At 41.1% G+C, this 14,211-nt stretch overlaps 1 protein-coding gene across 10 annotated transcripts in view; it reads left to right on the top strand.

Annotated features, from left to right (window-relative positions):
• Positions 1-14,211, top strand: part of Rere (arginine-glutamic acid dipeptide repeats) — a 372,816-nt gene that overhangs the window by 147,696 nt on the left and 210,909 nt on the right. For 9 of the 10 annotated variants that reach the window (XM_057783758.1, XM_057783750.1, XM_057783753.1 and 6 more), the window contains exon 4: positions 7,024-7,149. The exons of the other annotated variant lie outside the window; for it this stretch is intronic. In XM_057783758.1, the coding sequence (XP_057639741.1) occupies positions 7,024-7,149 (126 nt within the window). The remainder of the gene's footprint in view (positions 1-7,023; positions 7,150-14,211) is intronic. 10 annotated transcript variants of the gene reach the window in all.

The raw sequence follows: 14,211 nt of genomic DNA, 5'->3' as shown, positions 1-14,211 counted from the left end.
AACTCAGGACCTCTGGAAGAATAGATAGTGCTCTTAACCTCTGACCTGTCTCTCCAGCCCAGCAGCCTACAGTTTTAAGTGCAGAGCAATCCTAATTCTGTAACTTTCTAGACAGTGTATTGGGGGTGGGGAGAGAGAGAATTAATTACATTTGTATCCTTGGCTGCCCTCTCCCAAATCCTTCATTACTTGAGAGTGTTTGTTTTTGCACACAATGTATGTGATATTTCAGTTTAAAGACTTAATACAGTAAAGCAAGTCAATTGTGTACCTACTTGTAAGATAATATTTGTTCTTATTAGACTGCTTCTATGCTCCCTGGTTGTTTTACAAAGTGGCCTTGCAGATTTATCTTGTAATTAAATGCTTTCTTTGCCGATATTAATTCTTACCATTTTTGGAGATGTTTGTTCTTTATCTTTCTTTACAAAGATTTTTTTTTTACAGATACTGCCTGATACCTGAAACTTTGGGAGGTGGCCTTGTTACCAGAAGAGTTTATTTTGGTAGTGGCTACAGCTACTGCTTTCTTTGTGTTTGTTTTCTGTGTATGTGTTTTTGCTAAACTAAGAACCAGAGTTCCGTGGAGAATATATAGCTTTGAAATAAAATTTCTCTCTTTCTCTGTGTGTGTGTGTGAGAGAGAGGGGGGGGGGGGAGGGGGGGAAGGGAGAGAGCAGGTGCTTTCATGTTTGAACAGCATCTCTTAGGAAATGCTGATTACAGTATGGTAGTTGTGAGGTCCCTAATTGCTTAGGGTACTAGCAGCAATAAAAGCTAAAGTTTCTGTTGTCAGTATATTTTCCCTCCATTTTCTTCTCTCCTCAGTTCTGTGTACTTCTTACGAAAAGATTGAGAATAATCAAGACGCCTTGCTCTGGTTTACCCTGGTTATAGAGGAAATATGCTTTGTTTCATAGAAAGGTTTTTTTTTTTTTTTTTTTTGAGATTGAAATTGATTTTGCCCATAGCAGATAACATGGCAAAACAGAACAATGAAAAATGGCTTTAAAAAACAAAGTATTGGCTTTGAAGTATAGCATGATGGGTCATTTAGCCTTTGGTTTGAGGTTATACTAAGAGATGTGCTGTCTTGTTTACATCAGCAGAAACAATCCTTGTGGTGCAGTAGGGTTTGGGGTATAAATAGGATGTATGCTGGGATTGTAGGACTGCTTTGTGGTGCTCTTACACTAATACTGCTAAAGAGAGTAAAAGCCAATGAATTCACCAGGCTTGGGGGGTGGGGAGCCATCTACTAGTCGCCAAGGCCAGGGTAATAGCCCTGGGTAGTGTGCGACCAGTGTGCGAAAGGAAGAATGTTTGGACTTTGTGTGGAGGCCTGGGTTGTTTTCTAGGACTTGCTTCAGGGCTTCTTCAGAGTCCACGTCTGTGGTATTGAGCGTGCCTTGTTATATAAATTGCCTCTCATTTCATCCTCAGAAATGTCCAAATTTGGATGACTTTTGTCTGTGGGTGTAAGCTCCATGACTTCTTCTTTATCAAGTGTTAAATCACCATAACATATAAGGCTGCTACCATGCCACACTGTAGGTAAATTTATAGCCTATACTTATTTGCACAGGACTATATGGAGACCATGGTAGTGCATAGTAGTAAGTTCTTTTTTCGGGTGGGGGTTTAAGAGTGGGTAGGGTTTCTTTATAACAGTCCTGGCTGTCTTGGAATTTGCTTTGTAAGCCAGGCTGGCCTCGAACTCACTGAGATCCGCCTTCCTCTGCCTCCCTAGTGCTGAGATTAAAAATGTGTACCATGACGGCCCGATGGAATAGTAAGTTATTAACTGAGCCAGGTTTTTGAAGGTTAGGGGTCTTTATCCCTCTCTTTCCTTTCTCCATTTTGTTTGTTTTGAGAACAAACATTGGTTTATTAAAAAGTGAGAACTCGCCAGAGTGAAGAATGGGAGGGGTTCCAATGGAGGAACACTCCAAAGATAGCATTTTGTTGTGGGGTTTTTTTTCTCTTCTTTTTTTGCTTGTTGTTGTTTGGTTTTTGTTTTTTTTCTTCTGGGAACAGGGTTTCTCTGTTGTAACCTTGGCTATTCGCTCTATAGACCAGGCTGGCCTTGAACAGCCAGAGATCTGCCTGCTTCAATCTGCCAGTGCTGTGATTAAAGGTGTGTGCCACCACCGCCTGGCCAAAGTAGCATTTTTAAGGGAAATAAACTATGTGTTCTGTTAAGAAACATTGATTCTGTTGGGTTATAGTCATATAATTAACTTATTTCTAGGCCAAGAAAACTTGTTTAAATATATTAGAGTTATTCATGGAAGAAATAGACAAAAGGGGGTGAGGAGGTATTCTCTGGCAAGCAGAGTTGATAAAGTGTTGGTGTATGCTCAGAGGCAGGAGGAAAGGTGAGCAGCTCAATAAAGATGCACCGTACTTTTCAGGACCAATATATATTGGTCAAGAACTCAAATAATAAATTCATTTCTTGGAAGTAGTGGTAATGGTAACAGATAGTGGCTTGGCAATCTGTGATCTTTATTGACCTTGCGTGAAGAGATTAATTTCTTTTTTATCTATCTATCTCTATCTATCTATCTATCTATCTATCTATCTATCTATCTATCTATCTATCTATCTATCTATCTATCTATCTATTTTTTGGATTTTCGAGACAGGGTTTCTCTGTAACTTTTTGGTTCCAGTCCTGGAACTAGCTCTTGTAGACCAGGCTGGCCTCGAACTCACAGAGATCCTCCTGCCTCTGCCTCCCGAGTGCTGGGATTAAAGGCGTGCGCCACCACCTCCCGGCTAGATTAATTTCTTTGTTAAAAAAAAAATGGATTTGGGGAAACCTGAGGCACTGTGGCAGTCTACAGAGAGGTAGAACTGAAAAGATGAATCAAGAATTGCCTGACGGGGCTGGAGAGATGGCTCAGTGGTTAAGAGCATTGCCCGCTCTTCCAAAGGTCCTGAGTTCAATTCCCAGCAACCACATGGTGGCTCACAACCATCTGTAATGAGGTCTGGTGCCCTCTTCTGGCCTGCAGGCATACACACAGACAGAATATCGTATACATAATAAATAAATAAATAAATAAACAAATAAATAAATAAATAAATAAATAAATAAATAAATAAATACTTAAAAAAAAAAAAGAATTGCCTGAGCAGGTGAGAGAGCAGAGACACCAGAGGGTGCTTGGCGCAGCCCCTTCCTCTGACCTCACTGAGACTAGATTGAGCAGAGCAAAAGAACCTGAGATAGCATCTTCAGCTCTTTTCTCCTACCGGCCTCTAGAGGATTCTGGGTCACTTTATGTGACCTAGTTTGTTTTGATGATTTTGTTTTTGATCATCAAAGTATATTTTATTCAGAATGCAGTTAAGAATGTTCACAATCTGTTCCTCTCACAAGCATTTGTTGCAAACCCTTTTCTCTGTTCATTGTTGAACCCAACAGAGGGCACCGAAGAAGTACAGAATATTGTTTCTTCCCTCAGCAGCCTTAGATTCTAATTGGAGAATCTGTAGCATTAAGTATCAGCCATTTTAGAGAACACTGGATAGGATTGATAGGGAGGAAGACTTAATATTTTTTTGTTCTGAAAGGAACTCTTGGTTTTACTAAAATTATCAACATTCTATAATCTCAATTTTAAGCATAAATGAAATAATTTTCTACCTAGAAGTAATCATGGATTTTGAGAAAGTTAACCCAGAGTATATTGTTGAAATTAGTTTGATTCCTTGTGCAATACCAAGGAGCTGCAGTACCTCGTACTGACTACCAGTTGTCTATTTCTAGGTGATACTCAGAGCCACTCTGTTAGTGTGTGTTCGTGACTGCCTTCATCCGTACTTTAGAGGAAGTATGGTTTGGGTTTCTTAGGATTAAGTAATTGTAGGTTTATTTATATCAAATGAGTTTCCCGGAAGGATATGTATGTGTGTGAAATTTCTTTTTGAGTTTGTTCCCAGAACCCACAACCCACTCTAAAAACTTGTTACTGCTCATTGTTTTTTATTCCTGCATACCCTGACAGTACAGCAGAAGAGGGCTACAAAGAAATTCTTTCTCTTCAGCTGGAATTCTGCATGCGAGTGAATGACCAGAGTTATGTACTGTACACAGCTGTTGTGATTGTAGCATGGAACATAGATGCATGGGCATCTGGGAGGTGGTTACTTCACTTTAGGTCACTGCCACACTAGAACCTTCTTCTCAGTGAGCTGGGATGGGACCGGGAGTCTGCATTGGTTCGATCATGTGCAGTTCAGCGTTTGGGAAGTGTTAGTCTGGGGCTGGGATGAAGGTTGGAAGGCTGCATAGGTTGATAGTTTGAATTTTGACTTCAGGTTGTCTGATTTCCATTTTTCTTACATTAGTTGTCGTCTTTGATGAGCTTAGGCGGGTCAACCCATGATGTTGGGATATAAGATCTGCCTTGTTTGTGACCTTGCAAGTAGATTGTTTTTAGATGCAAAGTCAGGCATTCGAATTGTTTAGCATAGGGCCTGCCCCTCAGATGTTGGTGTTGTGACATTATTGAATTCCTTATGCTATGATTTATTTTCCTTCTTCATTTAAAAGATTGATGTATAGTAGTTGTACATATTTAGAGTATGATATAAACTGATTTCTTTTTTCTTTTCTTTTCTTTTTGGTTTTTCGAGGCAGGGTTTCTCTAGCTTTGGAGCCTGTCCTGGAACTAGCTTTTGTAGACCAGGCTGGCCTTGAACTCACACTCTGCCTCCCAGGTGCTGGGATTAAAAGTGTGCGCTATCTCCACCCTGCTATAATCTGATTTATAAGGCAGAAGATGTTGCATATTGATTGAATTGATGCCAAACTCTTCTTCTAGAGGTCACACCCTTTTCCTTGCCTAAAATAAAGACCACCTACACTTGTTTTGTTTGTTAATGTGTACTCGGGTACTGGACGTATGAATATGTGCCAGGACATACAGGGCTGAAGGTCTTTGCAATGCAGTTATGTTCAAGAGACGTGAGATAGAAGGATATTCTCTCATTTGGAATTGCATGTAGAAGTCAGGTGGGGCTACTGTTTCCTGGCCAGATCCCACATCTCTTTAGTTACAGAGTAGTGATCTTAAAAGATGTTTTTCAGTCACCACATTCCTTTTGTATGGTGTGAATGTAATTTAGAAATGGACAGAGAAGCGTCTACCTCGGTAGAGATCAAAAGGAGGCTCTAGGGATGAGTGAGCCAGAGTTCAGTCCCCATCACCTCATTTCTCAGAAGTCTTTTTTCCTGTCAGCAGTGGCAGAGCAGGTGACTTGGAGCTAGTGTTTTAATGGTATGTAATTATTGCAAAGTTGGATAATTCATTTTTCTCCTAATATAATTGGCTTTTAGGACTCCCAAGAAGTAATTGATGTTTTGTTTAATTATATGTATTTCTTTGAAATATTTACCTCTAAATATAATTTACTGAACATGTTATCTATGTGAAAATTTTCAATGCAGGAAACTACATATTCTTTTTTTCTCAAAGAGTTTACAAAAATTTGAGATAATGATACTTGTGGAAATCTACTGTGCTGAGAATATTGCTGAAGTTTCATTCAAATTCATTTTCCTTACAACTGGAAATTCACTGTTCATGTGAAAATTTGGATCTTTGTATTAATGACCAACTAAAAAAAAGTGCCAGAAAAACAACAACTACTGAGAAAATTAGGGTAGATTCAGATGTCACCAGTGTTTTCTGATTTTTGTGAATGATAATTTGCCTGGAGAAGGCCGGTTTTTCTTAAAATGCTTAAAATATTATAAGACTTGAACTATTTGTATATTTAAAACAGGTTCTTCCAAAGTGTTGAAATGCTTAGTTAGGTTCTTAAAAAATTGAAACCCTTAATTAGAATGGAGGAGGATTTGATACTTGAATTTGAATTCTGGTTAATTGAATTTCTGACTGAAAACATTTAACTAGATATTTAGTTTTAATTTTTGTTTTTTGTGAAAAAATACTGACTGTACTGTACACTGTAACACACAGTTGTATTTTCTACTTGGAGTTGGCTGTGTTTCTGTGAGTATTGGAGGCATGGTTCTAGCACCATCTATTGAGCTGGTAGGAATGAGAGTCTATACAGATATGACCTCAAAAAGAATTACACGCAGCAAGATACTAATAATGATGTGATGTTATGTTAACGTTTGCTTCTTTAATTCTTAAGTAACTGTAATAACGGGTTTTTAATATAAGTATTTGAATTTTGTGGATTTTTTAAAACAGTTCATTTAGCACCATATGAAATTGCTGTAGTTAGGCTTTTATATGTTATATGCTCTCGAATATTCAATGGATGCAGCTGGGAGCTCTTGTCTGAGGTGTCTTTTCTTGTGCTCAAGGGACAGTGCTGGCTTTCAGAAGTTGCTTTGCATCCTTCTCTGCTGGTTTTGCTGTCTTCCTTTAAAAAAGACTTGTAGGACACGCTAAAGCTGACTTTGGTCCCTAGAAGAAATAATACCTCTCTTGAACTTGATATGGTTTGCCTGTTTATTATTCTCACTTGGGGACATTGTAAAGAAACTAAAGCTCATTTCAGTGCACTCCTTTGTCCTGCTTTAAGCTGCTCTCTCTTGAAGTGGCAGGGCTTTCTCTGCCCCCTAACCCTTGGGTGTTCCCAGCCTCTTAGCACAGAAACTCTTCTGAAAGCTCAGTGTGTGTCTGCTCATGGCTCTCTCCTGTCTGACACTTTGGAATGCTGCTGTCACCATGAGCGAAGCATGCTGCTGCAGCATCTTAACTTGGTTATTTTGAGGGGCACACATCATACTCTAAAGATGGACCCAGGTTAAAATACAGAGCCAGAAGGGTCGTGCAGGTGTTCACACTGAAATAAAGAAACAGTTTTGACTAATGTGGAGAGGTTAACTCAATGGGGGATACAAATTCTTGGTGATGTCAGTGGTTCTCTGCTTTTTAAGGATTCATGCAGACACCTGCTGTGTGCTGAGTGCCCCTAGTAACCAGGATGGGGGTGATGGGCACCTTAACTTAAAACTGTTTTCTCTTTTAGGTCCACAACTCCCAGGCCTGTTGCAGATCTCCAGCTCCTGCTTTGTGTGACCCCCCAGCATGCTCTCTGCCGGTGGCATCACAGCCACCACAGCACCTTTCTGAAGCCGGGAGAGGGCCTGTAGGGGTAAGGAGAATCCCGTTTTTAAAAGCTATCAATATTTTATATCCCATAGGGTATAAAATAGGATATTACCTCCCCTCCCAGAGCCCCTTTTAAAATGTGCTGTATGATATGTGTTTAAAAAGAGTGATAAGTACATGCACAGAGGACATACAATACGGGACTTGCCTTACCCCTCTAGGACAGTTTCAGAAGTTAGCGGGGTTTGCTGGAAGGTATTTTGGCACCAGCAGAGAGCATGCTGGGCTGCTGCAAGGAGCAGGAGCTGGCAATCAGCAGCGAGTATGGATGTTGGCATCTGAGATGGGGGAAAGGGGGTAAGTTTAAGTCCAAGTGTGGATTGTGCATTTCCCAGGACTCATTTGTGACTCCAGGCCCAAGGATCTAAACTGTTTTGGCAGCTGCCCTCTTCAGGAGACACATTGTGGAAGGCTGTTCACAAACAGTGAGGCTTTTCTGTGTAGTCAAGAAACCCTTCAGTGGTCTGGGGTGGCTCTGCCTTTCCTGGCTGTACCCTGATAATTCCTCTGTGACTTGATGAGAAGATGCATAAGGTGGAGCAGGATGTAGTGTTGGTGCTCCATGAGGGCATTTTTTATGTGCTGTAGCTTCCCACTTGTGGACTGTGTGCTCACTTGGCTTTCTTTCTCTTCCTTTGTGGAGGACTTTAATGATAACGTGTCTAGAAGGCAGGTGTTTATTGTTTTGAACTGAATACCCAAGACTGTTTATAGCTAATGAAGAGTCATCAGATTGATGGGTTTAAGTTTGTAGTGTACTAGAAAATAATACAGGAGGGTAGTCATGTCACATATACATAGATAGTACCAGGTGCTTCAACACATGATCAATTGTGTAGGTGTATTGTACAGTATTAGTGTCCTGGTGCTCAGTTCTCTGTGTAGGTTATAGCATGCGGTTTTGTGAAAGGGATTAGAATCCAGAAGCTCTGCATTTGTGACATGTCAATATGATGTAGATATGCAGAATGTACATGTATCCTACAGTGTAGACAATGTGCTGGTTACTCTAGGAGTTGTGAGAAGACATAGGATGTCCGTGAAGAACATGTGTAAGTGGGTGCTGAAGGCAGAGGTGAAGATGTAAAATAGGGCTGAGGTCTCAGACTAGTTAAGATGTTTATGGAGTAGGCAGTAGAAAGCTTTTGAAGGCTTAGGAAAAAATCTAATTGAGGTGTCTTACAAGCTATTGTTTAAGAAGATTCACTTGGGGCTGGGCGGTGGTGGTGCATGTCTTTAATCCCAGCACTGGAGGGTTAGGGCTGTCATCCCTATGTAGGATGAAGAAGAACAAACCTATAGAGATTGCTATTAATAGTGATAACAAGTGAGGTGTGGGTTTGTTTTATGCCTGAAATCCCAGTACTTGGAAGGCTGAAACCAGGGTTGTTTTGAGTTTGAGGCCAGCTTGGCAGAGAGAGAGGAGAGAGGAGAGAGGAGAGGGGAGAGAGAGAGAGAGAGAGAGAGAGAGAGAGAGAGAGAGAGAGAGAGAGAGAGAGCTGCTTAACATCTTCTCTCCTACTTCACACGTGTAATAAAACTAAGAGTGGTTGTTAAAATGTCACATTTCTGTGTTTGATGTAGTTACCCAAGAATTAGACCCCACCAAAAAGGATTCCTATGTAAGCCTTGGATTTCCTGAGATAATAGCAGAAGGTAAAATCTAATTTTACGGATAAAATCCTCAGTGCTGTCAAATTTACTTACATCTTAAGGGAAAAAAAATCAGTGGAGTTTTGACTGCCTTCCTGGGAAACTTCAGTTGTAGATGTGTATTGTTCCTTTATGTATCTGAGGAATATGGTTTGTCTTGTAGGCTGGTATTTTCTTGATTTACTCTAATAAATAAGATGTTACCCTTTAGACCCTTTTTATTTACTGTGGTACTTCCTAACCAGGGTTTGCTGAATGGATTTTAAAATTTACCCATTATGCTGATCTTTTAGGAAACTTTCTTTGGTAGCATTAGTGATGATCGGTATTGCTTTTCTTTTCAGCATCCACTGAGGATTTAAATAAATTCATTATTGGTAGAATCCTTAGATGCCATCATCATTGTAGACTGGAGAAGAGTCAATAACATGATGATAAATCTTCCTTGAGTCAGATGATGCTGCCTGAGGCTAATTACATTGATTGTTCTTTAATGGTGCTTCGTGTTGCCAGTCATTCTTGCTAGATCCAGTTGGCAGGGCCCCCCCATCCCCGTGTGGGGCTCCCATGAATTCTGCAGGCATACAAATCTAGTAGAGTGTAATGAGAGAACTGCTGGGAGAAAAAATTGATTACAGGGTTTCAGACAATATCCTTAATGTTCCTTGTCATGATGCACCAGATGTCTTTGCTAATGAACTATTTTTATTTAGTTTTTATAGAATAATACTCATTATATCATAATTTAGCTTTCTCTACATATTTAGGTATGTGAACTCATTGGATTTGATTGTGTGTGTGTGTGTATATATATAAATAAAATTTTTTTTTTTTCTTCTTCGAGACAGGGTTTCTCTGTAGCTTTGGCGCCTGTCCTGGAACTAGCTCTTGTATACCAGGCTGGCCTCGAACTCACAGAGATCTGCCTGCCTCTGTCTTCCAAGTGCTAATTTTATAAATTTTTAAGTTACTTACTCTTGTTAGTTTCTGTGCTGAAGAGAAAACAGCATGGGGGCTGGAGAGATGGCTCAGTGGTTAAGAGCATTGCCTGCTCTTCCAAAGGTCCTGAGTTCAATTCCCAGCAACCACATGGTGGCTCACAAGCATCTGTAATGAGGTCTGGTGCCCTCTTCTGGCCTTCAGGCATACTAACTAAATAAATATTAAAACTAAATAAATATTAAAAAAAACATTTTTACTACTTACCAAGAATCTGCTGGAGCTGGGTGGTGGTGGTGCTCGCCTTACTCGCCTTTAATCCCAGCACTTGGGAGGCAGAAACAGGCAGGTCTCTGTGAGTGCAAGGCCAGCCTGGTTTACCAGTGAGTTCCAAGACAGCCAGGTCTACACAGAGAAATCCTTTATCGAATAAACAAAAACAAGTAAACAATATAAAAGAAGGGAAGGAAGGAAGAGAAAGGAAGGAAGAAAGAATCTTTTGGTTTGGATGTTTTTTAGCAGATAGAATCATGCTCATGTAATGGTTGGGAGAAGTGAGGATGAAGGAAAGCAGAGGAACCATTCCCTCAGTTTCCACAGTGTGCTCAGAGTCAGCTTCTGTCATTCCCGACCCCGATGATTTAAGTGCACGCCATATGACATCCTGGAGGAGGCTCGATCCAAACAACCCCAGTGCTCCTATTTCTAGGTGATTTAAACCCACCTTTGTTTCCTCTGCCCTAGATACAGCTCTGCCAGGTATTGTGTGGGCTACACCCATCCTCCTCAATGCTAGGAGATCAAAGCTGAGTTGTTACATTTAATTACCACTATCTCAAAATGAAAGACAAGACCCTGCTGTGTTACAGCCATGCCTTGCCTTATCTGTGCAGTCTTTCTACCTCTGCTCTTCTGGGTACCACCACAGTTTAATACTTAAGAATTTTAGTCATGCCCCTTTGTGTGTTTGAGACAACTTCTGAGTGGCCAGCAGACATAATTTAAGACAGTACTGTGGGCTAGGTAGGCATGGTAGTACCAGCACACATGGTAGTCCATCAGTCAGGAGGAAGGAGATCTCTACAAGTCCCAGGGCAGTCAGGACTACATAGTGAGACTGTGTCTCAAAAAGAAAAAAACGAAGCCGGGCGGTGGTGGCGCACGCCTTTAATCCCAGCACTCGGGAGGCAGAGGCAGGCGGATCTCTGTGAGTTCGAGACCAGCCTGGTCTACAAGAGCTAGTTCCAGGACAGGCTCCAAAACCACAGAGAAACCTTGTCTCGGGGAAAAGAAAAAAACGAAACACAATGCTGTCATAATGGTTTGAGGAATTCTTGATAAAGTTGCCTGCCACCAGGCCTGACAAATTGAGTTTAGTTCCTGGCACCCACACCTTAAAAACAGAAGACTAATTCCTGCAATCTGTCATCTGGTCCCCATAGTGAGCCTTGGCACGTGTGGCCCACACACATGCATCCACACGTGATAGATAACAATTTAATAATAAGAAAATTTTAAAGAGCAGCAGTTTTAAAAATTTCGTTTTGGTGGAACCTAGCGTTCAATCATCGAGGAGTCGCCCCAAGAGACCATCTCTCATCACAGCTGATGTAAAAGCATGAAGATTTTATTAATTCTGTCTTGACAGGGTCTTCCAAGCAGTCGGGAGGCTAGAAGACCATGAATGTCTGGTACAGGCTGTTTTTAAAGGGAAAAACCACAGAAGGAAGGGGTGCCTGGGGGTTGTTCTTTAACTATTGTGATTGGCTTATTCAAAAGGGCTATTACCAATAATTGGCTGGAGAGTGGTTGCCAGATTAGATGAGGTAAGGGAAAACATCTGAGGGTTCACTTTGCCCCTATTCAATAACTGAGTTCTATTTGGAGAACATTCACAAGGACTCAGGGAGATGATGGAACGTTCCCAACATTTCAGTACATGTGTGAGCAATTGTTAGGTCCTTGGTTCCCAGGGGGGAAGGGAGGAACATTACTGCTGAGACTGAGAGTTATCAGAAATGGCTTCAGAATTGTCTTAAAGTTCTACAGTTTCAATTTGCCCTCCCCCACCCAAATGAAACAACCCAGAAATAAACATTAGCTGGGCCCGTGAGAGCTCCATAGTTAAAAAAATGCTTACCTACTAACCTGGTAACTTGAGCTCAGTTTCCTGAACCCACATCAGGGAAGGGGAGAAACAGCTTTTGCAAGTTGTCCTATCACACACAGATGACACACACACGTTTGTGTGCACAGATAAAAACTAAAAAGACAAAACTCACCCACCAATGAAACTTCTGACTCATACATACTATAGTTTAAAAAACATTTTCCTAAACTAATAATCTGATTATCTAGTTGAACTGTGAGCTCAAGAAGATTTAATGAACTTTCCGAAATTGTGTGGTAGTCCTGTATGGTTGTATGCAAAGTTCTTTAGCTGTTTACTCTAGATTCTAAATTTTTTTAAATTTTTTAATTTTTTTTTTTTTTTTTGGTTTTTCGAGACAGGGTTTCTCTGTAGTTTTGGAGCCTGTCCTGGAACTAGCTCTTGTAGATCAGGCTGGTCTCGAACTCACAGAGATTCTCCTGCCTCTGCCTCCCAAGTGCTGGGATTAAAGGCGTGCGCCACCACCGCCCGGCTACTCTGGATTCTAATCAGTATATTTCAAACAGAAAATAATCTAAAGGTAAGATTAGGGATGTAAATAAACCGGGTGTGGTTATGTACTTATCTAATCCTACCAACAGCAGAAGAAACACAAGGGAGTTCGCAAGAACCCACAAGTTCAAGATCAGTTCCAAAGATGGCATCATTAACGTCCATTCTCGGAAGGTTCCTCTCTGGGTCATTTAGAACTTCAAGTCAGCCAGCTATGGTTCAGTTGCTGAGTGGCCGTTTTCCTCTTCTCAGCCTCTCTTGACACTATCTCTAGTTTATTCTATCCAGTAAGACAGCTCAGTGGATGAAGGTTCTTAAACGCCAGCTTCATGGTTTGAGTTTTATCTCTGGAACCTACTGGTGGAAGGAAAGGACTGACTCCAGCAAGTTCCCTTCTGACTCCAGAATATTTTCTATGGCATGCATGCAGTGGCACATATGCATGGCACCCTCCCCTCAATGTTTTAAAAAGTTTTTTTTCCATTTCATTTTTTTAATTCTCTGAAGTTCTATTCAAAATATCTTTGGGGGAGCATGGTTTTGAGACAGGGTTTCACTATGTATCCCTGACTATCCTTGAACTCCTTTGTAGATCAGGCTTGAACTCACAGAGATCCACCTGCCTCTGCCTCCCTAGTGCTGGGATTAAAGGTGTGTGCCACCACCGCCCAGTTGAAAGTCTATTTTTACCATCCTCTAACTTCTCCCAAATCCCCCTTCCACCCCACCTACCCAACTTAATGGTTTTCTTTTCTTAGTTGGGCCAGTAATGAGTTTCTCCTTGCAAACATGAGGACCTGTGAGGATCACCAGAATCTGTATAAAAAAGCCTAGACGCCAGATGGCATACATTTATATCCCAGCCCCAAGAAAGCAGAGTCAGGCAGGTCCCTGGGGTTCATTGACCAGACACCCTAGCTAGTATGCTGAGTGCCAGGCTATGAGAGCCCATCCCAACCAAAACCCAAAAATCCACGGTATGACTCCTGAGGAATGATAGCCAATTTTGGTCTTTGATTTCAACACAAACACACATTTGAACCTGTGTGCCTGCACAGAATTTCAGATTCTTATTTCCCTGGTAGTCAATCTCCTGTATCCCATTGGATCCACCCATCCCTTTTCTGTAGCAAGAAGCTAATGCACAGAAGACTCTGGGTTTCTTTGAGTTCCCTGCTCAGTGAGGGGCTGATTAGGCCAAAGCCATGTCTCCATGGTTTTAGGTTGTTGTCTTTCCACTAATCCTGTGCTCCTTTCTTTGACCCTGAAGCACGATTAGTAAGAGCTCAGAGACAGGTATTGGTGTTTAACCTGAAGACCAGAAAAGCAAAACAGCCAGTCACTGGCTCTTATCTCAACCCTAATCTGAAAATGGTGATCCTGCCTTCAGGAATCTCAGAATGAGACTGTGTCTGAGAGCTGTCTCCTACCATTTTATAATCCTCTCTAGTACTGGGATTAAAGGTGTGCACCACTGGATTAAAGGCGTACACTGCCAGGTTTCTATGGCAACTAGTGTGGCTACTGGAATTAAAGGTATATGTTACCACTGCCTGATTGTGAGGCTGATCAGTGGGGCTGTTTTACTCTCTAATATTCAGGCAAGCTTTATTTATTAAAATGCAAGTAAAATGCCACTACATGACCCATAAGGGTTATTCTGGGGAAAAAAAATGTGGTTTTGACCTGTTGCTGTGGTAAAACACCCTGAAAAAGCTTAAAAGGAGGGTAAGTTTTGACTCATATAAGAATTTCATTTGCTGTAGTTGGAAAACCATGACGACAGGATCT

Source organism: Chionomys nivalis, chromosome 11 (assembly GCF_950005125.1).
Source record: "Chionomys nivalis chromosome 11, mChiNiv1.1, whole genome shotgun sequence".
NCBI classification, from domain to species: domain Eukaryota; kingdom Metazoa; phylum Chordata; class Mammalia; order Rodentia; family Cricetidae; genus Chionomys; species Chionomys nivalis.
This window is presented reverse-complemented; position numbering and strand designations above follow the sequence as displayed.